Here is a 24,994-nt window from a genome sequence, read left to right on the forward strand (position 1 = left end):
GGATGTCTTCTTTTTACCATTGCACTGAACTTCTTATTGGCCTTACTTCCTACCCTATGAATCTTTATTCGTATGTTCAGTAAATTTTTGGTTATGTAGTGTTTAGATAACAGACCCTCGGTACTATGCCACTTTGGCTCAGTCCCACAGGGTCGCATAGTAGTGAGAGTTGACTGTATGTATATATATATACGAATATGTATATATATATATATATATATTTGTAAAAAAGAAGTTTGAAAATGCCACTATATTAGATAAATTTTAATTTTACATGTTTCGGTTCTTGAAATAACGAACCTTATCAAAAAAATTTATAATAAAGAGTATAATGGAACAGTTCATAATTGTTACATACATTCAATAGAGTCCATGCTATATACATTCAATAGAATCCATGTTCTTGAAAATGCGACAAATATATTATAAGGAGTATAATAGAAAAAATTCATAGTCGTTCCTTACTGTTTTGTCAAGTGTAGTGCAGGAGTTCATTATATATATATATATATATATATATATATATACATGTGTGTATGTATATATATATATTTGCGCTGGTATGGTCATGTGGTGAGAATGGATGAAGATAGTTGTGTGAAAAAGTGCCACACCCTAGCAGTTCAGGGAACCTGCGGAAGAGGCAGACCCAGGAAAACCTGGGACGAGGTGGTGAAGCACGACCTTCGAACTTTAGGTCTCACTGAGGAAATGACTAGAGACCGAGACCTCTGGAAGTGTGCTGTGCGCGAGAAGACCCGGCAGGACAAGTGAGTCCATAACCCGTGGCCTTCTACATGGGATGGAGCCAGCCTACGTATGCATACCTTCCCTTCTTGGGGGACAAAACTCTACTTGTGAAGACCTGTTGAGGCAAGTGAGGATCAGAATCGAAATCGATCAATGGAAATTGCAGATGTTCTACCAGTGCCGGTGGCATGTAAGAGAACCTTCTGTTTCGCTACCGTTGCCAGAGCCGCCCCGACTGGCCTCGTGCCGGTGGCACATAAAAAGCACCATCCGTTCGTGGCCGTTTGCCAGCTCTGTCTGGCACCTGTGCGGGTGGCACGTAAAAAGCACCCACTACACTCACGGAGTGGTTGGCGTTAGGAAGGGCATCCAGCCATAGAAACACTGCCAGATTTGACTGGGCCTGATGAAGCCTTCTGACTTCACAGACCCCAGTAGAACCGTCCAACCCATGCTAGCATGGAAAACGGACGCTAAACAATGATGATGATGATGATGATGATGATGATGATATATATATATATATATATATATATATAAAAACTCACACACACATATATACCTATGTGTGTGCGGTCTGTGTCACCCACCACTGCTTGGCAACCAGTGTTGGTGTGTTTATGTTCCCATAACTTAGAAGTTTGGCAAAGGAGACCAAATAAATACGTATCATGATAAAAAAAAATATATACTAGGGTCAATTTGTTCAACTAAAATCTCTTCAAGGCAATGCCCCAGCATAGTCACAGTCTAATGACTGAAACCAGTAACAGTTAGAAGATCAAAGCAATTCTAATTCAATTCTTCAAAGCTGGATGTGTGACTAAACAGAAGTTTTCTTTGCCTTTGAAAGATTCAATTCCATTGCACAGCACTTTGAGCAAGGGCAAGTGCTTTTTACCATAATCCTCCACCATCATCACCACCACATAGCCTCGAGTCGACCCAAATCTTCTAATTGAGAGCAAGTACGAAGAAACTATACAGAAACCTGTCAGACAGTAGTTGTTCTCTGTTGGTGAAATAATTAATTAATCCATTTCAATTGGTTTTACATTAACACATGGCCCTTTGGTGTGTTCGGCTTTTAATTAATCCATTAATTAATCCATTGAACTGGTTTTAGACTAATACATGGCCCTTTGGTGTGTTTAGCTTTTAATTAATCCATCAATTAATTAATCCATTAATTAATCCATCTCAACTGGCTTTATACTAATACATGGCCCTTTGGTGTGTTTAGCTTTCAGACCAGGTCTTTGATGTCTAGCTTGAAGATAATTCGATACAGTGATGGACAGCTTCCCTTGGCAGCAACTTCATAAGCCATCACTTATAGTTCTTTCTTCTTCCACAAGTCCTCGAGGCCCTGCACATACCACAGATGCTCTTCTTTTTCTCCTCTGACTAATTTATACATGGTTTCAAATTCTGGCACAAGACCAGCAATTTTAGGAGGGGGAGAGCAAGTCGATCATATCAACTCCAGTGTTCAACCAATACTTTATTTCATCAACCCCGTCTAAAAGGATCAAAAGGAAAGTTGACCTTGGTAGCATTTGAACTCAGAAGACAGAGCCAAAGAAAATTCCACTAAGCATAGACACTGGCATGGCTGTGTGGTAAGAAGCTCGCTTCCCAACCTCATGGTTCCAGATACATGGCATCTAGGGCACTTCTACTATAGCCTCAAGTTGACCAAAGCCTTGTTGAGTCGATTTGGTAGGCGGAAACTGAAAGAAGCAAGCTGGCAGAAACGTTAGCAGGCTAGGCAAAATGCTTAGCGGTATTTCGTCTGCTGTTACATTCATCATCATCATCATCAACCTGAGTTCAAATTCTGACAAGGTCGACTTTGCCTTTCATCCTTTCGGGGGACGATAAATTAAGTACCAGTTACCCACTGCGGTTGATGTAATCGACTTACTCCCTTTGTCTGTCCTTTTTTGTCCCCTCTGTGTGTAGCCCCTTGTGGGCAGTAATGAAATAGGAAACTGAAAGAAGCCCAGTGTGTGTGTGTCTTTGTTTGTCCTCCCCCCTCCCCCACCACTACTGCTTGACAGCCGCTGTTGGCATGTTTACTTCCCCATAACTTAGCAGTTCGGCAAAAGGGACCAATAGAATAAGTACTCCGTTTTTTTTTTTAAAAAGTCCTGTGGTCAATTTGTTTTACCAAAACCCTTCAAGGCGGTGCTCCAGTATGGCTACAGTCAAATGACTGAAACAAGTAAAAGAAAAGCAAAAAGCATTTTGTCTAGCATTCTTAAAGTTCTTCCACTTCAACTCATGTAGAAATCAAAAACAAAAACAATACGTTCTGACTTCAATAAGATTTGAACTACAGTTTGGCTACAGCAAAAGGGTGACTCTGGCATTGTATTACATTGAAGTTCTCCATCAATCCTGGATAGATACAGAGTCAATGTGAGCCAGCAAAGGAGCTGTATGTGGTCTCTCAACCTGCTAGAAAGAGCAGCCTCCCACCACCAAAGGCAAGGTATATTGGATACTGCAGTCCTAGATACACTGCATCTGAATAACAGACGTGATGGTCATGCATGGCTGGAATGGTATCCCATCATAAGTTAGCTCAATTTGAGTGATATAAAGACTAAACTACTACTATGATGATGATGATGATGGCAACAACAATGACAATAACAATGACATCAGTGATTAGCTTTTATTAGTACTAAAACTATACTACCACTATTACTACTACTACTACTACTACTACATTACTGTATTAGTACAACTGTTTTACAACTACTACTACTACAACTACTGCTACTACTACTACTACTACTACGATGATGACAACAACAATGACAGCAATTTTCTTTTATTAGTACTAATACTATACTATGACTAATACTATTACTACAACTACTACTACATTATTGTACTAGTACAACTGCTTTATTACAATTACTACTGCTGCTACTACTACTACTACTACTGTTGCTGCTACTGCTACTACAACTGCTGCTGCTATTGTACTACTACCACTGTACAACTACTGGTGCAGATGTAGTTTAATCAACAGGATTAAGAAGATTACTCTATTTTGTATCTACTGTCAATAACATTTAATTTCTAATGGTGGAGGTAAAGAGAAGGAGAAAACAAACCAATCACTAATGAAGTTTGGAAAAAAAGGTTTTATTTTGTTAAGACTGGTAATTGACAGGGAGAAGAGACCAATCACTGGAGGGTTTTGGTAAAGGGTTCTGGTATCTTGGCAGGGCAAACTAAGGATGTAGTGCAATAATACATACTGCATCAGGTGTTTTCGGTCCCAAAATGCACAGGAAATACTATTCAGCACATAAGTAGCAGCTCTGACGAAGCATGAGCAGAAAATTTTTAGGTCTTTTAGCAGCAACCTGATCATGGTGAAGGAAAGAAAGAAAGAAAGAACAATAGAGAGGTATGGTTGATCATAGTGACACCAGTATGTGAATGATATTTTGAATTAGTGTGCCCCCTGGAAAGATAAAAAGCAGCATTGGGCTTTGCGAGATTTGAATTCAGAACATAAAGAGAAACAACAGCATCATCATCATCATCATCGTTTAACGTCCGCTTTCCAAGCTGGCATGGGTTGGACAATTTGACTGAGGACTGGCAAACCAGATGGCTGCATCAGGCTCCAATCTGATCTGGCAGAGCTTCTACAGCTGAATGCCCTTCCTAACGCCAACCACTCTGAGAGTGTAGTGGGTTCTTTTACGTGCCACCGGCACGAGGGCCAGTCTGGCGGTACTGGCAACGGCCACGCTTAAGTGGTGTTTTTTACATGCCACCCTGCACAGGAGCCAGTCCAGCAGCACTGGCAACGACCTCGCTCAAATGTTTTTCACGTGCCACTGGCACAAGCGCTAGTAAGGCGATGCTGGTAACGATCACGTTTGAATGGTGCTTTTTACATGCCGCTGGCACAGAAACCAGTCAGCTGCTCTGGCAGCGTGCTCTACCAATTCTGGCAAACCACTATTGCCCATTTTTTGTTAGGGAAAAAATAAAGGTTTCTTACATAGGCACAAAGTCACAAATCTGGAAGCTTAGTCAATTATCTCCACCCTAGTGCTTAACTGGTACTTTATTTACACACACACATACAGTGTGTCCCAAAAATATATACACATTTTAACAGCTTGATAAGTCAATTTCAATTTCTTTTTAGATTTAGCCCATAAGAAATAATGAAGGAAGCCGTATTAAGCTTTGAACCAAGGAAATATATCCTAAAGTGCTTCTGGAATTTTGAAAATCCAGATGAAGCACCAAGACAGTCTAGGAGAAAGCTTCAAACAGATTCATCTATGTGACTTACTGCCACCTGAATCAGAGATAAGTTTGAAGCAAAAGGACCAGTTCAGAATGTCCACAAGATATGTTCTGGAACCACAGACATCAATAATCCCCACAAAGCCAAGAAAAAGTACAAGAAATGTATTGCCAGAATTCAAGAAAATGTGTGTAGTGAGTCCAAGAGATAGGAATTTCAAAAGCAGCTGTCCATTGCATTTCAAACTGTTAACATTGGAAAAGTTACATTCCAAAAATAATCCAAGCTCTCAATGAAGATGAACCAGATAAAAGAGTGGAGTTTTGCAAGTGGTACTTGCCATGACATGAAGAAGATAGAGGCACACTTTCTAACAATGATTGTTTGGTTACATTTAAATTAAATGGCTCAATTAACCTCCACAATTGCTCCTACTGGAGACCCGAGAATCCACCTTATGAAGAAGGAACATCATGTTAATTTACTAGAAGTGAAGAGTATGGTGCAGCTTATCATCAAAAGGATTAATTGGACCATTCTTTATTTTTACACTGGTATAACTGGTTTTCAATTATTTAAACTTGCTATGACAGTCTATGATGCCAAGGATTCAAGAGGACTTTAAAGATGTCAACTTTTATTTCCAGCAAGATTGAGCACTCCCATACTACCACAGCTATGTCAGAGCCTACTCTTTACTCTTTTACTTATTTCAGTCATTTGACTGTGGCCATGCTGGAGCACCGCCTTTAGTAGAGCACATCGACCCCAGGACTTATTCTTTGTAAGCCTAGTACTTATTCTATCAGTCTCTTTTTGCCGAACCGCTAAGTTACAGGGAGGCAAACGCACCAGCATCGGTTGTCAAGCAATGTTGGGGGGACAAACACAAACACACAAACAAACAAACACACAGACACACACACATATATACATACGATGGGCTTCTTTCAGTTTCCATCTGCCAAATACACTCACAAGGCCTAAAAACCATGAAATCAGGATGCAAACTTCTTACCACACAACCACTCCTGCACGCGCGCACACACACACACACACACACACCACACACACACACATGTTTATACAGGGGAGGGGCCATTGCAATAACCAGTGCAAATATGAAAAAGTCAGTTTTAACTTTTACTGTTCCTATACATGTGGTTCATAACAAATATTTGCTTTTTATTTATATGCATGTTTGTATATTCAGTTTTTTTTTCTTTTTTTTTCTCTTTTTCCCCCCCATTTTCTCTTAGGTTTAAGAATTTCAGCTATTTTTAGTGTTGGAATTCTTGAAGTCCGTTTCTGTTTTTAAAAAAGGGTTACAGGAAGTGATAATGACAGACATTAAGTAACTGATACCCAGCTAGGATGCCTACAACCAATGATGGTGGTGGTGGTGGTGGTGGTGGTGGTGGTGGTGGTGTGTGTGTGGTTGTGGCAGCTGTAACAACTGTGTAACAATAAACACTATGACCAACAATGATAATAATGATTGATGGTGATGGTGGTGGTGATGATAATAGTGATGGAAGTGTAATCATGGTGATGGTGGTGGTAGTGGTGGTGTTGGTGGTAGTGGTGACATGAATAGCAACAGTACTGGTTTTGACCTATGAAAATGAGGACAATGATGACAACGATGATGATGATGATGATGATGATGATGAGGATGAGGATAATGATGATGACAACCATAAGCAGTTAGATAGTGATGATTGTGATGCTGACTGATGAGAACGAAGATGGTAGCAACAGTAGTAGTGGTGGTGGTGGTGGTGGTGGTGGTGGTGTTGGTGGCGGTGGTGAATGGTGGTGAGGAATAACAGTGGTATTAGATCAAAGTGAAAGGGTATCACAATGGTTGTCACAATGTAGAGACCCTGATTTTTCCTTGTAACCTATACTTGGTATATGCGAATGTAACACAGAGAGAGAGAGGGAGTCAGACAGAGAGAGAGTCAAACAGAGAGAGAGTCAGACAGAGAGAGAGTCAGACAGAGAGAGTCAGACAGAGAGTCAGACAGAGACCCAGAAAGAGTCAAACAGACACAGTTAAACAGCAGCAGGCAGGCAGACAGACAGACAGACATGTCTGAGAAATTAACCAGAAATTAACGCAATTTGTGTTCTGAAATGCATCTTGTTTGAAATAAAGACATACAAGAACATCAAAGGCAATTTGAAAGACCCCAGGGTACCAACAGTGATGGAACCAACATGCCTCGTTACCAAAGGTTGGGGTGCAAGGAGGGTGGCGGCACTATGGATGAATATGGCCAGATTATAAGAGTGATTGGGCACTAAACACAGTATCTAACAGTGTACAGTAAACATTTTTAAATAAATAATGTTGGTGATGGTAGTTGTGATGATGATGATGATGATGATGATGAGGGTAATAAATGTAGTTATGATTTTTTTTTTTCTGTAGTTTCAGCTCAGAGCTGCGGTGGGGGGGGGGGCATGCTGATGCACCAATGATGATGATGATGACTACAACAATGACAATAATGAAGATGATGACATGAAACACGTTGATGATGGTGAAGGTGATGATGACAATCGAATGCAGTTACAATGATGACAGCATCACTGCCACTACCACTATGGATGCCAGATATGACCACGGACAGTAAATATGTTGAGGAAGTGGAGGAGGATGACGATATGGAGGAGGTGGGAGTTGATGAGGAGGATGGCCGGTCGAGAAGGAGAAAATGACAAGGAGAAAGAGGATGACAAGGGACAATTAGGAAGACGAGGAGGACAATGATTGGGGGGGGGGTTGAGATGGAGGGGGAGGATGCTAACAATGACAATAACAATAACAATAACAACAGTGGCAGTAATGGTGATGGTAGTGGTGGTGGCGGCAGTGGTGGTGGTGGTGGCGGCGGTGATGGTGTCGGTGGTGTTGGTGGTGGTGGTGGTGGTGGGGGGATTGTGAGGAAAAGAGAAGAGGAATGAGGAAGAAGTGGAGGAGGAGGAGGAGTTGCAAAGACAGCATCACCACTGAAACACCACACTGCAATCATGATGCAAATAATCATAATTACAATTTCTTTTGTCTAAGCTGGATGTTGTTAAAAAAAATAATAATTTACATTAACAAAAGGACTTATTTAATTAAAAATGAACTGATTGTCTTACATAACTTCACATTGTTGAATTGGATAACAACTTACACATAAACCTAGGTCAGTCGTGATCCCTAGGAGTCAGTACCATTGTACGGACATCTTGGGCAGATGTCTTCTCAGACCAACTAAAGCTTTGTGAGTTGGTTTGGCAAATGGAAAATGAAAGAAACCAGTCATGTGTGTGTGTGTGTATTATATACACACGCAGGAGTGGCTGTGTGGTAAATAGCTTGGTTACCAACCACATGGTTCCAGGTTCAGTTTCACTGCATGACACTTTCGGCAAGTGTCTTCTACTATAGCCTCGGGCCAGCTAAAGACTTGAGAGTGGATTTGGTACACAGAAACTAAAAAAAGCCCATCGTGTGTGTGTGTGTGTGTGTATGTCTGTATGTTTGTGCGTGTTTGTCCCCACCACCATCATTTGACAACCGGTGTTGGTGTGTTTGTGTCCCCATAACTTAGCAGTTCAGCAAAAGAAACCGATAGAATAAGTACTAGGCTTAGAAAGAATAAGTCCTGGGATTGATTTGTTCAACTAAAGATGGTGCTCCAACATGGCTGCAATCAAATGACTGAAACGAATAAAAGAATACACACACACACACACACACATATATACACATGTGCACACGAGTACACACACACACACACACACACACAAAACACATATATACATATATAAATATACATACATTCAGAGTGGGCTCTTTCAGTCTCTGTCTACCAAATCTGCTTTGGTCGGTCTAGATCTATAGTAGAAGAAACACTCGCCTGAGATGCCACGCAGTGGGACTGAACCCAAAACGATGCAGTTGAGAAAAAAAAACTTCTTAGCCACCTAACCATGCCTGTGCCCTAAATACAGACAGTAGTATTGATTGAGCTGATAGGGGTGTGTCTAGTAGTTGCTCAACAGGTTAGAAATAGCTGCCAAATCTCTCTCAGATCAAACCTTACACTGAATAATGCAGCCTTGTATAGGGAAAGGTATAATAATAATAATAATAATGATGATGATAATAATATGGGTCCCGCCTGCAAGGTCATGCACTATTTATCTTGATATGAGATCACCATGTCATGCACATATGGTTGTGATGCATGTGCGTAGTGTACCCTTTTCAGACAGGTAGTCATGATGGGTATACTTGGCTTCGTATATTTTGCCTCAGTGTCACTTTGATGGCATGTGCTACTCTCTCACTCAATAATAATAATAATTAATAATAATAATAATAATAATAATATAATAATAATAATAATAATATAAGGGCAGACAGGATTTATTGCAGTTGCAATGCCTTTGATCAAGAAGCTGACCTGGTGCTGAAATATAAAAGTAACCTAAGAGAGCCTCTACAGGAGTGTTTTGATGTGCTAGAAATAGTAGCCAAATCTTCCTCAAGTTTAAACCCTACTGTCTTAAATAGATAAGGGAAAAAAAGGTGCACTGGATATTATAATTTGACATACTTCTGAGGTGTTCATGGATACTTTCAATTCTGGGTGGGGCTGTTTGATCAGGGTGAGGTTTTGGGGGGGGGGGGGGCTAAGTAACAGCAACACTACTACTACTACTACCACCACCACTATTACTACTACTACTACTAATACCACAGCAACCCTTATCAACTTACTTGTTAATATCTTAGTATTATCTGAATGGAATGTGAACAATCAGTGGAAACAAACTTTAAGAAAAAAATATATAATATAATAATAAAATAAAAAGACAAACTAAGGAACATGAAATAAAAGGGAGCACGGAAAACCAAGAGGCAACTAGCTCCCACGACTGGAGTGCGTGCGGAAAGAGGAGGAGGAGGGGGTATATGGGAAGAGGTGAGGTGAGGACTCTTTGACATAGAGAATGAGGTCGTGTCTTGTGTCGTTGGCGGCAAAAACTAGATCGGAGGAGCTTAATTACTTCAGGCTTGTTCTGACTTCAACTGCTCATTATAGCAACATCTCTCTCACTTTCCTTCTCTCTCTCTATCATCTCCCTCTCTCATTTTCCTTCTCTCTCTCTTTCTCTCTCTCAGCCCAACAAGTCAATGCCAGATTTACACCCCACCCACCCACCCCGCCAAATGGTTTCAGTTAAAGAGCAGGAACAATAACCACAGATTGGACCAGAAGATTAATTCCTAAATACTCTTTCACGTTCTTTTTTCCACCTTCTTCTCCTTCTCCTCCTCTTTTCCTCTCCTCTCGCCCTTCCTCCCTCCCCCTCCTCCTCCCCCTCCCTCCTTCTCTCATACTCTCAGTATAGGTGGGTGTGTGTCTCTGTTACATCTATGAGCTATTACCCAAAACTTGGCAGCCAATTTGGGGTGGGGGTGGGGATGGGGTTCTTGTTGCTTCTGTGGGGTCCCCCCATCCACAGCCCACCTACCCCCAATATATATGTATCAGAATTAAAGTACTTTGTTTTTGTTTCCTACACCACTTAAATAATTACATATGTAAGGTCTCATGTATATACACACACACACACACAAACATACATATGCACACACGCATGCATGCATGCACCTACGCACAAACATTTAAGGAGAAATTAGTAGAATCAGTTACCCTTCAGAGACCAGCTGCTAACGGTCCAACGATGTTGTCTGTTGTCGTGGCAACTAGAGGAAATATCATGATACGTAAGTAAACACCAAATTCCTTATCATGGAAGAAGGTGAGGTCTGGGAAAACAAAAATTAGGCACCAGAGATTTTTCATTCTCCTAGAAGAGCTATCCCTGCTCGTCATAATTTGATAAATACTGTGTTGGAACCAAATTTGTCTCAACATGGCTGTATAGTTAAGGAACTCACATTGCAATCATTTGGTTACAGATTCAGTCTCACTGTATGGCACCTTGGTGAGTATCTTCTGCTATAGCCTCATGCCAATCAATGCCTTGTGAGTGAATTTGGTAGACAGAAACTGTGTGGAAACTGTGTATGAGGCAGCAAGCTGGCAGAAACGTTAGCACACTGGGTGAAATACTTAGTGGTATTTCATCTGCCGCTACATTCTGAGTTCAAATTCCACCGAGGTCGACTTTGCCTTTCATCCTTTCGGGATCAATTAAATAAGTACCAGTTACTTATTGACCACCTCATCCCATGTCTCCCTGGGTCTACCTCTACCCCGGATTCCTTCAACTGCTTGGGAGTGGCACTTCACACATCTCTCCTCATCCATCCGTAGTACATGACCATACCAACACAAACGTCTCTCCTGCACGCCACATCCGATGCTTCTTACGTCCAACATTTCTCTCAGGGCGCTTACACTCTGTCGTGCATGCACGCTGACATTGCACATCAAGCAAATCATGCTAGCTTCATTTCTTTCGAGCCTACGCATGTCCTCAACAGTCACAGCCCATGTTTCACTGCCGTGAAGCATGGCAGTTCACACGTGTCGTACAATCTACCTTTCACACTGAGCGAGAGACCCTTTGTCGCCAGTTGGAGAAGTAGCTTTCTAAACTTTGCCCAGGCTGTTCTTATTCTAGTGGTAACACTCTCTGAGCATCCACCCCCACTACTAACTTGGTCGCCTATGTAGCGGAAACTATCACACACACACGCACACACACACAAAAGCCTTTCAGTTTCCGTCTACCAAATCCACTCAGAAGGTATTGGTCAGCCCAAGGCTAAAGTAGAAGGCACTTCCCCAAGGTGCCACGCAGTGGGACTGAACCCTGACTCATGCGGTTGATAAGCAAGCTACTTACCACACAGTCACTCCATTTGTCCCCCACTACCACCACTTTACAACTGGTGTTGCTTTGTTTACACACCAGTAACTTAGCAGTTTAGCAAAAGTGACCACTAGAGTAAGCACCAGACTTTAAAAAATAATTACCAGCATCAATTTGTTTGGCTGCAGTTTAATGTCTGGAACAAGCAGAAGATAAAAAACAATGAGCCCATGAGATGGCTTCTACATAGTTGCTTGACATGCTAGAAACTAAAGGCAAATTTATCTCAAAGTTAAATGGTGCCATGTAAAAAACATCCAGTCCACTTTGTAAAGTAATTGGTGTTAAGAAAGGTATCCAGTTTTAAGAGCCATGCCAAAACAGACCTCACTGACACCATGCGAAAAGCACCCAGTCAACTCTGTAAAGTGGTTGGTATTAGGAAGGACATCCAGTCATAAAAACCATGCCAAAACAGAATAGAGCTTGGTGCAGTCCTTTGGCTTACCAGCTCCTTCCAAACCATCCAACCCATGCCATCATGGAAGACAGACATTAAATGATAATGATGAAAGACACTTTGGACAATGTAATCCTTGATATAATGGGTTGGCAAGAAAGTAATTTTAGTTTTTTAGTGTGAAATAAGTCATTACTTTCATACAAAGAATGAATTTTAATCAATTATATATTTTCTATTTTGTTCAATGACCTTTTGCCATCTTTCTGACAACTTCATGATTCCGCACTCGTAGAACTTCTGGTCCTTATCAGCCAAAAACTGAAGCAAGTGCAATTTCAGGTCATCACCATTATTGAAAGTTTTACCACTCAAAGAATTTTGCAAATTTCAAAATAAATGGTAATCTGATGGTGCAAGTTTAGGGCCACATGGTGGATGACACCACTTCCCAACCAAGCTCCAATAATTTTTCACAAGTTAGCAAAGGCATGTGTGGTCCAGCATTGTCATGGTGGAATGCAATTCCTTTATGATTTGCCAGTTTTGGCCATTTTTCTTTCACTGCTTCCTCCAGTTTCATTAGTTGTTGACAGTTAACAACTGAATTGATCATTTGGTTCCTTGAAAGCAACTTAAAGTACTTAACACCACCTTTGTAATCGCACCAAATTGAAGCATGACCTTTTTTTATGCAATTCTGCTTTCGATGTAGTTTGTGCTGGTTCATTACACTTGGACCATGATCGTTTTCAATTGATGTTATTGTAGACAATCCATTTTTCATCACCAGCAATGATTCATTTCAAAACAAGGTCAATTTCATTGCGTTTGAGATGCATATCACAAATATTGATCTGTTGTGTTAAGTGAATCTCTTTCATTTTATGTGGAGCCCCAATATCGAGCTTCTTAATGAGTCTAAGACATTTTAAGTGATTTTCAATTGTCGTGTGTGATACATTTAACCTCTCTGCAATCTCTTACACAGTTATATGACAATCAGATTCAATTATGGCTTTGATTTGGTCATCATCAACTTCAGTAGGTTGACCAGAACGTCGGTCATCTTTGAATGGAAAGTCTCCAGAACAGAACTTTTAAAACTATTTCTGACATGTGCATTCTGTTAAGCAATCAACATCATAAACTTTACATATCTCTTTGTGAGCCTCAGCAGCTTTCTTGCCTTTACAGAAATTAAAAAAGCAAAGTATGGTGAAAATGTTCATTTTTGCACTCCACGTTAAAATTGACACTAAATTAACAGCTGTAAACAAAATTACGTGCAATTTGCTTCTAAGGTAAGCTAAAAGTAACAGCTATCAAATATCAAAAGGAAAAAATCATAACATTGACAAAAGCCATTGAAAAAAATCACAACTCTATCTATTTGCAAAAAACAAAATTACTTTCTTGCCAACCCAATAAATAATGGCATGTATCTATGATTTTCTGGCAATGTGCAAGATGAGATAACGCTAATCCTAGCCAGAGCAGACTTAAAACTACCTTGGGTGGTCCTTGCACCAATCAAGGGATTTCTCTTACATGGGTCTTTCTGGGTCAAAGGAAAGGCAAAACCAGAATGTCTGAGAAAGACAACAGAGTTGGCAGGGGAAGGGGGGACACCAAAGCATTGGTAATGATCAACTCAAAAACCTTAATAGGGGCCAACTGCAGAAAAGTATTGGCTCCTCGTTGAGTTCACTCACTTATCTACACAGGTATCGTTCTTTTTTTCTTTTCTATATATATCCTGTCAAGGTGTCCATTGACCTTACACACACCAAGGTGACACCCCAGAGTGGTATTGCCAGTTTAGTCACCAAGGACCAAACAATGACACAGGTAGTACTACCAGTTTATATGATCAACAGTAGCTGATCATTTTTTAGTGTGACTTGACAATGTCATCATAGATATACAATATCTAAAAATAAGACAGGATGATCAAAGCTGGAATAGTTTTGAGCTGAGGACTACTTGATAAGGGCTGACCTGCAACTAAGACACAACTACAACAGTAGTCACTTTAACACGTCAACCACCACCTGTACCATCAGTGATTCATTGCAAACTTCATACAACTGCCATATGCACCAGCAGTGGTGCATTTTCATAATTTGATAGAATATTTTATTCTGTATCTTTGATATGATTTTGAGGATATTTAAGTAACACGAGTGCTAAATATTAAAGTTTGATAATGAAATATTGTAAAAATGCAAAAAAAAAATATATTTACTTGTAATTAAACAGTAAGTATAGTGACTGCACAAAATACATAGCATCACCATTTGTTCCAGTAACAGACTGTGGTGTTTAACCTCTTGAACTCATTTAAAGAGTAAAAACCCCCTTCAATCATGAATGACCATGGGATTGCATTTAGAAGGTTCACCTCTGAGGCACAAGTACCAGGCAAGGTTGTTTATGGAAGACCAGCAGTCACCCATGCATACCATCCGACGTTATCCAAGGGAAAGGCAAAGGCTAATACAGCTTGGCACCAGTGATGTCACAACTCATTTTTACAGCTGAGTGAACTGGAGCAATGTGAAATAAAGTGTCAAGGGCACAACACAGCCTGGTCCAGGAACCGAACTCACTACTTCATGATTGTTAGCCCAACGCTCTAGCCACTGAGCCATGTGCCTTCACATTGAACTCATTTAAACCAATCCAACTCAATTCAAATATGCTACCTGCTTTATGCTCAAACTGACCAGATCTGACCTCTCTCACTTATCCTACAATGCCATTCAAAAAAAATAAACAATCACACCATCAAAATATCAAAGCTATGAGATAATGCCAAATTAATTCAAAACACTGTGAATAAGCATCACATTTAACAGAGTAATCTTATTTCTTTACTGCCCACAAGGGGTTACACACAGAGGGGACAAACAAGGACAGACAAATGGATTAAGTCGATGATATCGACCCTAGTGCATAACTGGTACTTATTTAATCGACCCCGAAAAGATGAAAGGCAAAGTCGACCTTGGTGGAATTTGAACTCAGAATGTAGCGGCTGACGAAATACCACCAAGCATTTCACCCAGAGTGCTAACGATTCTGCCAGCTCGCCGCCAGCACACATTTAACAGAGTAATCTGAATGCTAAAGGGTTAAGGTACATCAAATGTTTTAATTTTCAAACAAGGATACACAAATATTCAAACAGGAAAATTTGTGGAGCTGATGCCAGGATCCCTGGACTGGAGATACGTAAAAAGCACTATCCGAATCGTGGCCGATGCCAGTGCCGCCTCGACTGGCTTCCGTGCAGGTGGCATGTAAAATGCACCAATCCGACCGTGGCCGATGCCAGCCTCGCCTGGCACCAGTGCAGGTGGCACGTAAAAAGCACCCACTACACTCACAGAGTGGTTGGCGTTAGGAAGGGCATCCAGCTGTAGAAACATTGCCAGATAAGACCGGAGCCTGGTGCAGCCTTCTGGCTTCCCAGATCCCCGGTCAAACCGTCCAACCCATGCTAGCATGGAGAACGGATGTTAAACGATGATGATGATGATGATGATATATGGGAACAGGAGACTTTGTGACACAGCCATTTTGGTGCCATTTATTTGATGTTGCTGACTCATAGCTTATTTATTTGGCATCAGATGTTTTCAAGTTTGTCCTTGTTTTAATGCTTCTTCCCTTTTTTTTTTACTCCTACCAATCTCAGAAACCATAAAAAGGATTATGGACATTGCCTCTTTTCCTCCTCTGACTAAGCTATAAAAAAAAAAATTAATAATAGAAACATCTGGAGAATTCTGATGTGAACATCTGGCACCAGTGATGTCAAATGAAATGATTCAGTGCACACAAAAATTATATATCAATGAATGATACTGCTTATATGACAGTGATACTATTATCATGCTACGTCAAGACAAGGACAGATAAACACACACACACACACGTGTGTGTGTATCTTCACTCTTCATATGCCCACAGTCGTCCTGTTTGTTTTCGTATCTGTCCCTCGTCCATCCACTAATTGTCTTGTCTTAACCCCTTCGTTACTGAATTTATTTTGAGATGCTCTGCGTTTCTTTCAATTACTTTAACAGAGAATTTAGTAAAATAACTTAGTTATCATTAAGCTAGTGTTAGGAACATAAATTGCGACTAAGGTTTGGTGGAAGATTTTAATTCAAAACTTATGAAAACCAGACATTTGTACTCAGAACCAGAGCCGGTTTCAGTCGGGTTGGTAACGAAAGGGTTAAATTATATTTATTCCACATTTGTATGCTAACTTTCTATATCGCATGGTTGTTTAGTTCTTGTCTGGTTCATTTTCTGCTTTGTATTTTGGCTCACCAATTCCCGGCAGCACTTTTGCCATCAGCGCCGCCAGATAGAGATACAATATTGTCATTAAGGAACAAAATTGTATTTGACCCTCCAGCTAATAAATGATGGGGAGTTGGCAGCCTTTTGTGTCTGTTTCCCATTTGTCTGTGCATTTATTATGTTTTTAACTTATATAAATATATATATTTATAGGTGTAGGAGTGGCTATGTGGTAAGAAGCTTGCTTCCCAACCACATGGTTCCAGGTTCAGTCCCACTGCGTGGCATCTTGGGCAAGTGTCTTCTACTATAGCATCAGGCCAACCAAAACCTTGTGAGTGGATTTGGTAGATGGAAACTGAAAAAAACCCCATAGTGTGTGTGTGCATGTGTAAATGTATGTCCACCACTACCACCATTGCTTGACAACCGATGTTGCTGTGTTTACATCCCCGTAACTTAGCAGTTTGGCAAAAGATACCGACAGAATAAGTACTAGGCTTACAAAGAATAAGTCTTGGGTTCGATTTGTTTGACTAAAGGCGGTGCTCCAGCATGGCCACAGTCAAATGATTGAAACAAGTAAAACAATAAAAAAGAATATATATATATATATATATATATATATGTAAAAACAATGGGCTTCTTTCAGTCTACCAAATCCACTCACAAGGCTTTAGTTAGCTTAAGGCTTTAGCAGAAGACACTTTTCCATGGTTAACACAGTGGGACTGAACCCAAAACCATGTGATTGGAAAGCAAACTTCTTAACCACACAGACACACCTGTGCCTAACCATACCCGGGTAAACAGCAAAATTCAAACCAATGGGGCAGGCTTAACTTATTCACTGACCCTGCTAGAAACAGCAACCAAATCTCAAATCTTTCTCTTTTTTCTGTCTCTCTCTCACTCACTCACTCCTTTCTCTCTCTCACAAACACACACACACATGCACACAATAATTTACATAAAACTAATTTGGCACTTACTTTAAAGATTTATCTACAATTTGTGTTCTGAAAATTTCTTCATTATCTAATTTCACAATGCATAAAGTATTCCGTCCTCCACCTGAAGAATATACATAGGTCGGCAGATTTTTGGCTTCACCTGTTTCAATAAAAAGAGAAAAAAAATACAGTTTAAATATAAATCAATCATTATTACTGGCACATGGCCCCATTTTTTAACAAATAGAATAAATAATATTCAGTTTCACCAGGAGTGTGTTAGTACTGGTTAGATGAATATATTACTAAGGTATTATCTTACACCTGTCTGTCCTTCCTGTCAATAATCTTTGCTGGATTTTTAAATAAGGACTCTACTGGTGCATGGTTCAGTGGTTAGAGCATCAGACTCACACTCATGTGTGTTGTGTTCTTGAGCAAGCATTTTATTTCGTGTTGCTCCAGTTCATTCAGCTATAGAAATGCCAAGCTGTACTGGCCTTTGCCTTTCCTTTGGATAACATCAGTGACATGGAGAGGAGAGGCTGGTATGAATGGGTGACTGCTGGTCTTTCATAAACAACCTTGCCCAGACTTGTGCCTCAGAGGGTAACTTTCTAAGTTCCCATGGTCATTCAGGACCGAAAGGGGTCTTTACTCTTATTCCATACAATATTGAAGGTGCAGAGCCAAGACAATTTTTTGAGAGAAGAATTGAAAACATCACCTTCTCTAACTCAGCAATTTTCAGAGAAGCACAAGTGTTAGTAAACAGACATGTGCATGCATGGATGCACACATACCCAACAAGCACCCTTCAGTTTCCATCTACCAAACCCATTCATCAGACTTTGGTCAGCTTGAGGCTATAGAAGAAGACACTTGCCCAAGGTGCTGTGCAGGAGGACTGAACCTGACACCACATAGTTGGGAAGCAAACTTCTTGACCACAGGCCAACCAAAGCCTTGTGAGTAGATCTGAAGGACAGGCATCCCTTTTTTTCCATCCTATCATTCGACAATTTTTTGATGTTTTGTGTCCCCAATGTGTTATAATGTCCCATCTATGTATAGTCCTTTATGGATAATAAAAAAATCCACACATATATACACATATGTGTACACAAGTTCACACACACACACACACACAGGTTTCTTTTATTTTCTATCTGCCAAATCCATTCACAAGGCTTTGATCATCCCTAGAAGGCATTTGCCAAGATGCCACACAGTGGGACTGAACCCTGAGCCATGTGGTTGGGAAGTGAACCCTTACTACACAGCCACACTTGTACCTTTCTTTCTCCTTGCCTCTCTCTTATGTGGTTTGTGGGGTCAACTTATGTGGTTTGTGGGGTTAACTACGTCCTCTGTTTCATTTTTTGTTAATCACTCATTCTCATTTAATTGTATATATTTTAATTGTTTGTTTATTCATATGTTTCGTCTCATTCGATACCCTGACCCCAACGTTTGTTTTGTCCCCTCTTTTTCTCAACCTTATGGTGAATAAAGAAATACTCTCTCTCTCTCTCTCTCTCTCTCTCTTACTTACTCATTCTATATGTATACAATTCTGAGCATGCACGTGTATGTGTGTGCATGTGTGTGTCTCAATGCCTTGGCATTGCACAATATTTGACATTGCACAATATCCTTCATTTCCAACTTTCTGTATAAACATGTCCAGCCATGGGAAAGTATTACCTTAATTGGAAAACAGGTAAGGGTTGGTAACAGGAAGTGCATCCAGCCAAAGAAAAATCTGCTGCCACAAATTCCATCTGACTCATGCAAGCACAGAAAAGTGACCATTAAAACAACAACAATGATGATGATGTATGTGCATGTGAGAGTACATACAGGTGTGTGTACTCTCCCATGCAAGTGAGAGTACATACAGGTGTATATGAGCTTCTGGCGATTCCATCTACTCACAAGATATTGGCCAATCTGCAGCTATGATAGAAGACACATGCCCAAGAAGCCAACACTATAAAGCAAGCAGTGAGATTGAACTCAGAACCACATGGTTGCAAGGCAAACTTCTTAACCTCACAGCCATGCGTTGTATCTATGGTTTGTATCTGCTATTGCTCCGAGAGATCATAAAACCATGTGACATTGTGACATCATGATCATGTGTCACCAAGAATTGCTTACTTATTGTGTTATTAGTAGGACACATTCCAGTTGACCAGAACCATCTTTTTTATATTCCTTTTTTTTTAATTAATTAATTAATTAATTAATTATAGCTTGGTTTAATTAGACTTTCAGTTCACTGTTTAACTACCATCTGAAGTATAATGTTTTGTTATGATCATCCATGTATTTCTGAGTTAACTTTCACCACCCCACTCACACAAAATAAAATATTATATATATTTATATATATGATTCAGTTAAAACAAAGTAACCACATAGATAAGCCCACAGACACACACACGTGTGTGTGTGTCTATACACATACTCACATACACACACAATATACTTATACACACACATACATATACACAGATATATACACACACACACATATACATATATATATATATATATATATATATATACATACACACATATATATACACACATATATATACATATATACATATACACATATATATACATATATATATATACACACATATATATACATATATATATACACGCATATATACATATATATACACACATATATATACATATATATATATATACACATATATATATATACACATATACATATATATATATATATACACATACATATACACATACATATATATATACACATGTATATACATGTATATACATATATATATATATACACATACATATATATACACACATGTATATACATATATACACACATATACATATATACACACATATACATACACACACACACACCACACACACAGTTATAGTAACATTTATATCATAAAGCTCAAGCACTGACATCAATCTCCAACACATACAACATGGCCTGTTCTATTGTTGTGCTTCATTGTCAATGAAAGTCTTTTAAATTTTCCTTTTTAACAACAGGAACCATCTGTTCTGTTTGCTGTTGCGAACGATGACTTACTAACTGGTTGAGCACCACAGGTCCATGATCCGGCTCACTACTGTGTAAATATCACATTATTTTTTAAATCTTTCGTATGCATTCTAAACATTGAAGAAGCCTTTAATAGTCACTCAACCTGCTAGATATAGGACCCTACTGTCTTTAAAAAAAAAAAATGAAGGGCAGAATAGATGACATTGTCTTGGATAAGCAGCTATATCATCATCATCAGCTTCATCATTTTAATGTTCAGCTGTTTTATGCTTGCAAAGGTCAGATTGAATTCACTGAAGTGGATTTTTTTTTTATGGCTGGATGCTCTTTCTGTCACTAACCCTCACACTTCCAAGCAAGATAATATTTCCCATTGGTTGGATATGTTTCCATGGAAGATTTGAAAGGAACAACACCACTTATATGACAGTGACACTCATTTACAACTATCATGTACTGTCAAGATAAGGAGGCACGTACACCCCCCCACACACACACACACATGCACGAACATGTACACACACACACACCATTGGCTGCTACTTTCAGTTTTTGTCTACTAAATCAAAGCACAAAGCTCTGGACAGTCCAGATCTATAACAGAAGACACTTGCCCAAGGTGTCATACAACAGAACTGAACCAGAGACCACATGGTTGGGAAACAAACTACTTAACCACTCAGCCATGTCTCTTATCATCATCATGCTCTACATCTGTTTTTCTATGCTTGCATGTGTTGGATGGATCTTTTCTAATACAACATTCCATCACATGTATTCCTTTGTTCCTCAGATCAGCTTTTACCATTTTTGCTTATGTCTTCCTCAGATTTTTTTCCCTTCCAAAGGTTCCTTCAATTTAGATCTCTTGGCATTTCTTTCTTCATCCCATCTGTCATCATTTATCTTCATCATTGTCGTCATTTTAATGTCCACATTTCCGGACAGAAATTTGTGGATGTGGATTTTCTACAGCTGGATGCCCTTCCTGTCACCAACCAACACCTGTTTCCAAGCAAGGTGAGATTTTTTTGTTTGTTCCTTCTCAAGCCATGCCTGGCTCATAAGGGCCGGTTTCCCAGTTTCCTTGGCATATAGGTTCCCCACCTGGACGGAATGCCAGTCCGTTGCAGGTGCAGATGCAGGAGGAAAGAGTAAGAGAAAGTTGTTGTGAGAGAGTCAGCAGAAGTTCGCCATTAGCTTCTGTCGGAGCCACGTGGAGCTTAGGTGTTTCGCTCATAAACACACACATTGCCTGGTCTGAGATTCGAACCTGCGATCCCTCAACCGCAAGTCCGCTGCTCTAACCACTAGGCCATGTGCCTTCACAAGGTGAGATTTCCCCAAAGACTGCTGCTTGCATGGCAGTGACATTTGTTTACAACAACCATGCAATGTCAAGGCAAAACGACAATAACATATACACACGTGCATGTGCGCATGACATGCTTCTGTCAATTTCTTATTTCTTTACTGCCCACAAGGGGCTAAACATAGAGGGGACAAACAAGGACAAAGGGATTAAGTCGATTACATCGACCCCAGTGAGTAACTGGTACTTAATTTATCGACCCCGAAAAGATGAAAGGCAAAGTCGACCTCGGCGGAATTTGAACTCAGAACATAACAGCAGACAAAATACTGCTAAGCATTTCGCCCAGCGTGCTAATGTTTCTGCCAGCTCACTGCCTTTCCTTCTGTCAGTTTCTGCCAACCAAATCCACTCACAAATTTTAGGTTGACCCACAGCTACAGTACAAGACACTTGTCCAAGGTGCCATGCAGTGGGACTGAACCCAAACCCATGTGTTTGGGAAGCAAACTTCTTACCATTTTACCACACAGCCACACCTGCACTTGCTCATACCAACATTACAGGTATGTAATGCATTTGAATAAAAACATGTGAATGATGACTAACATTACACACTCAGTGGAGCATGCTTACTTCAGTTCCATTAAACATGTCCTTGTCCAGTCTCTGTGTAATTCAATATCCTGATGCACTGCTGACAAAACATTGACTAGTTCCTTTATTTTCTTCATCAACATTAGAAACCTTCCAAAAGAATTACTAGCAAACACTGTCCATTTTTCTAAAGCAGAATTACTTTTGTAGAATTTTTTTTTTCCTAAAAGCAGGAAAAAGACCCAGCTACTACGAAGACCACACACTAGCCAGTCTGCTCCAAAGCTGTATTCACTTTCAAAATTCCCAGCAAGATGAAAGACTCTGCAGATCAAGAGAAACTTCAGACGTGTAAACTTGAAATTCCTAAAAAATAAAGAAGTCCTTCCTTCAATGTCAAACCGGGTAGCTTAGCTAGTTAGCTAGTAAGTTAGTTTGTTAATTCATTAGTTAGTTGAAAGATTTGCCTTCAAGACTAAACCAGACATTGACCCAGAAAAGTAAATAAAACCATTTCAAAAGATCACACACATACACTAGAATTAACTACACTGCGTGGCAAAAGTATGTGACTACCAAACCACCACACACACATCTTACCCTGTCCCATTCTCCCACTCAAAGTAAAAGCAATTTGGGACTGGCTTGATGGCTCCCCACACATACAGCACAATACTTTTAAAAAGTTATAAAGCACCCTCCAGACACACACATGAAGAAAAATACGAAATAATCTTCCTAAAATAACACACAAGGTTTGTAAAAGTTAGAAACCCTATTGGTAATTCTAGACTGTGTTTAAAGGATTAAAAAGAGCACTCTGTGTTGTTTGTGTGTGCAAGTGTGTGAGTGTGAGAGTCTGTGCAACTGTGTGTGTGTGTGTGTATGCATGTGTATGAGCATGTATGTGTGCATGTGGGTGAGTGTGTATATGTGTCAGAGTGTCTGTGTGCATGTGTGTGAAAGTCTATGTCTGTGAGTGTGTGTGTGTATGGGTTTTTGCATGTGTGCATGTATCTGTGTGTGGGTGTATCAGTGTGTGCCTCTGTGTGTGTGTGTGTGTGTGAAGAAATTAAGACCAGATGATTTAAAGTGGTGTGTTACTAGAAAAATAAATTTTCTATTTTCTTTGTTTTTTTTCTTTTCTTTTTGCTTTTTTTTTTTTTTCCTTGAGAGGGGTCCCCCAGGGTGGGGGGAAGAGGAGTTGAACTGCAGATGTTTGTTAGTTTTTGTTTTAATTTTCTTTCTGTGTGGTTAAGAAGCTCCGTTTGCACCACATGGTTTCGGGTTCAGTTCCATGAAACATCACCTTGGGCAAGCGTCTTCTGCTATATACCTCTTGGACAACCAGTGCCTTGTGAGTGAATTTGATTGACAGACGGAAACTGCATGGAAGCCCATCATGTGTTTCGCTGGGGGGGATGGGGTGCATGTTTGTCTCACAATCTCACCAATTGAAAACCAGTGTTGGTTTGTTTACATCCCTTTAACTTAGCAGTTTGGCAAAAATAAAACCAATACAGTAAGTAACAGACTTAAAAAGAAATCACAAGTACTGAGGTTGGTTTGTTCAACTAAAATTCATCAAGGAGGTGCTCCAGCATGGCCACAGTCCAATGACTGAAACAAGTAAAAAGATAACATACACACATTATATATTCTTTTATTCTTTTACTTATTTCAGTCATTTGACTGGGGCCATGCTGGAGCACCACCTTCAGTCAAACAGATCAAACCCAGGACTTATTCTTTGTAAACTGAGTACTTATTCTATCAGCCTCTTTTGCCAAACCACTAAGTTATAGGGATGTAAAAATCAACATCGGTTGACGAGCGATGGTGGGTGGGTGGGGCAAACACAGACACATACAAATATATATAGGCATAGGTGTAGGAGTGGCTGTGTGGTAAGTAGCTTGCTTACGAACCACATGGTTCCGGGTTCAGTCCCACTGCTTGGCACCATGGGCAAGTGTCTTCTACTATAGCCTCGGGCCGACCAAAGCCTTGTGAGTGGATTTGGTAGACAGAAACTGAAAGAAGCCTATCGTATATGTGTATGCATATATATGTGTGTGTGTGTGTGTGTGTTTGTCCTCCCAACATCACTTGACAACCGATGTTGGTGTGTTTACATCCCCGTAACTTAGCAGTTCGGCAAAAGAGACCGATAGAATAAGTACTATGCTTACAAAGAATAAGGCCTGGTATTGATTTGCTCGACTAAAGGCGGTGCTCCAGCATGGCCACAGTCAAATGACTGAAACAAGTAAAAGAGTAAAGGAGTTTGACTGACGATTGGCAAGCCAGTAGGCTGCACCAGACTTCAATCTGATCTGGCAAGGTTTATACAAGTGGATGAACTTATATATATATATATATATAT

The 24,994-nt window shown here is 40.0% G+C and overlaps 1 protein-coding gene across 2 annotated transcripts in view; it reads right to left on the reverse strand.

Annotated features, from left to right (window-relative positions):
- LOC115216543 (ras GTPase-activating protein 3-like) overlaps positions 1-24,994 on the reverse strand; it is a 236,640-nt gene that overhangs the window by 85,708 nt on the left and 125,938 nt on the right. For both annotated transcript variants that reach the window (XM_029785997.2, XM_036506839.1), the window contains exon 2: positions 17,669-17,789. In XM_029785997.2, the coding sequence (XP_029641857.1) occupies positions 17,669-17,789 (121 nt within the window). The remainder of the gene's footprint in view (positions 1-17,668; positions 17,790-24,994) is intronic.

The sequence above is a fragment of the Octopus sinensis genome, linkage group LG10, assembly GCF_006345805.1.
Source record: "Octopus sinensis linkage group LG10, ASM634580v1, whole genome shotgun sequence".
NCBI classification, from domain to species: Eukaryota; Metazoa; Mollusca; class Cephalopoda; order Octopoda; family Octopodidae; genus Octopus; species Octopus sinensis.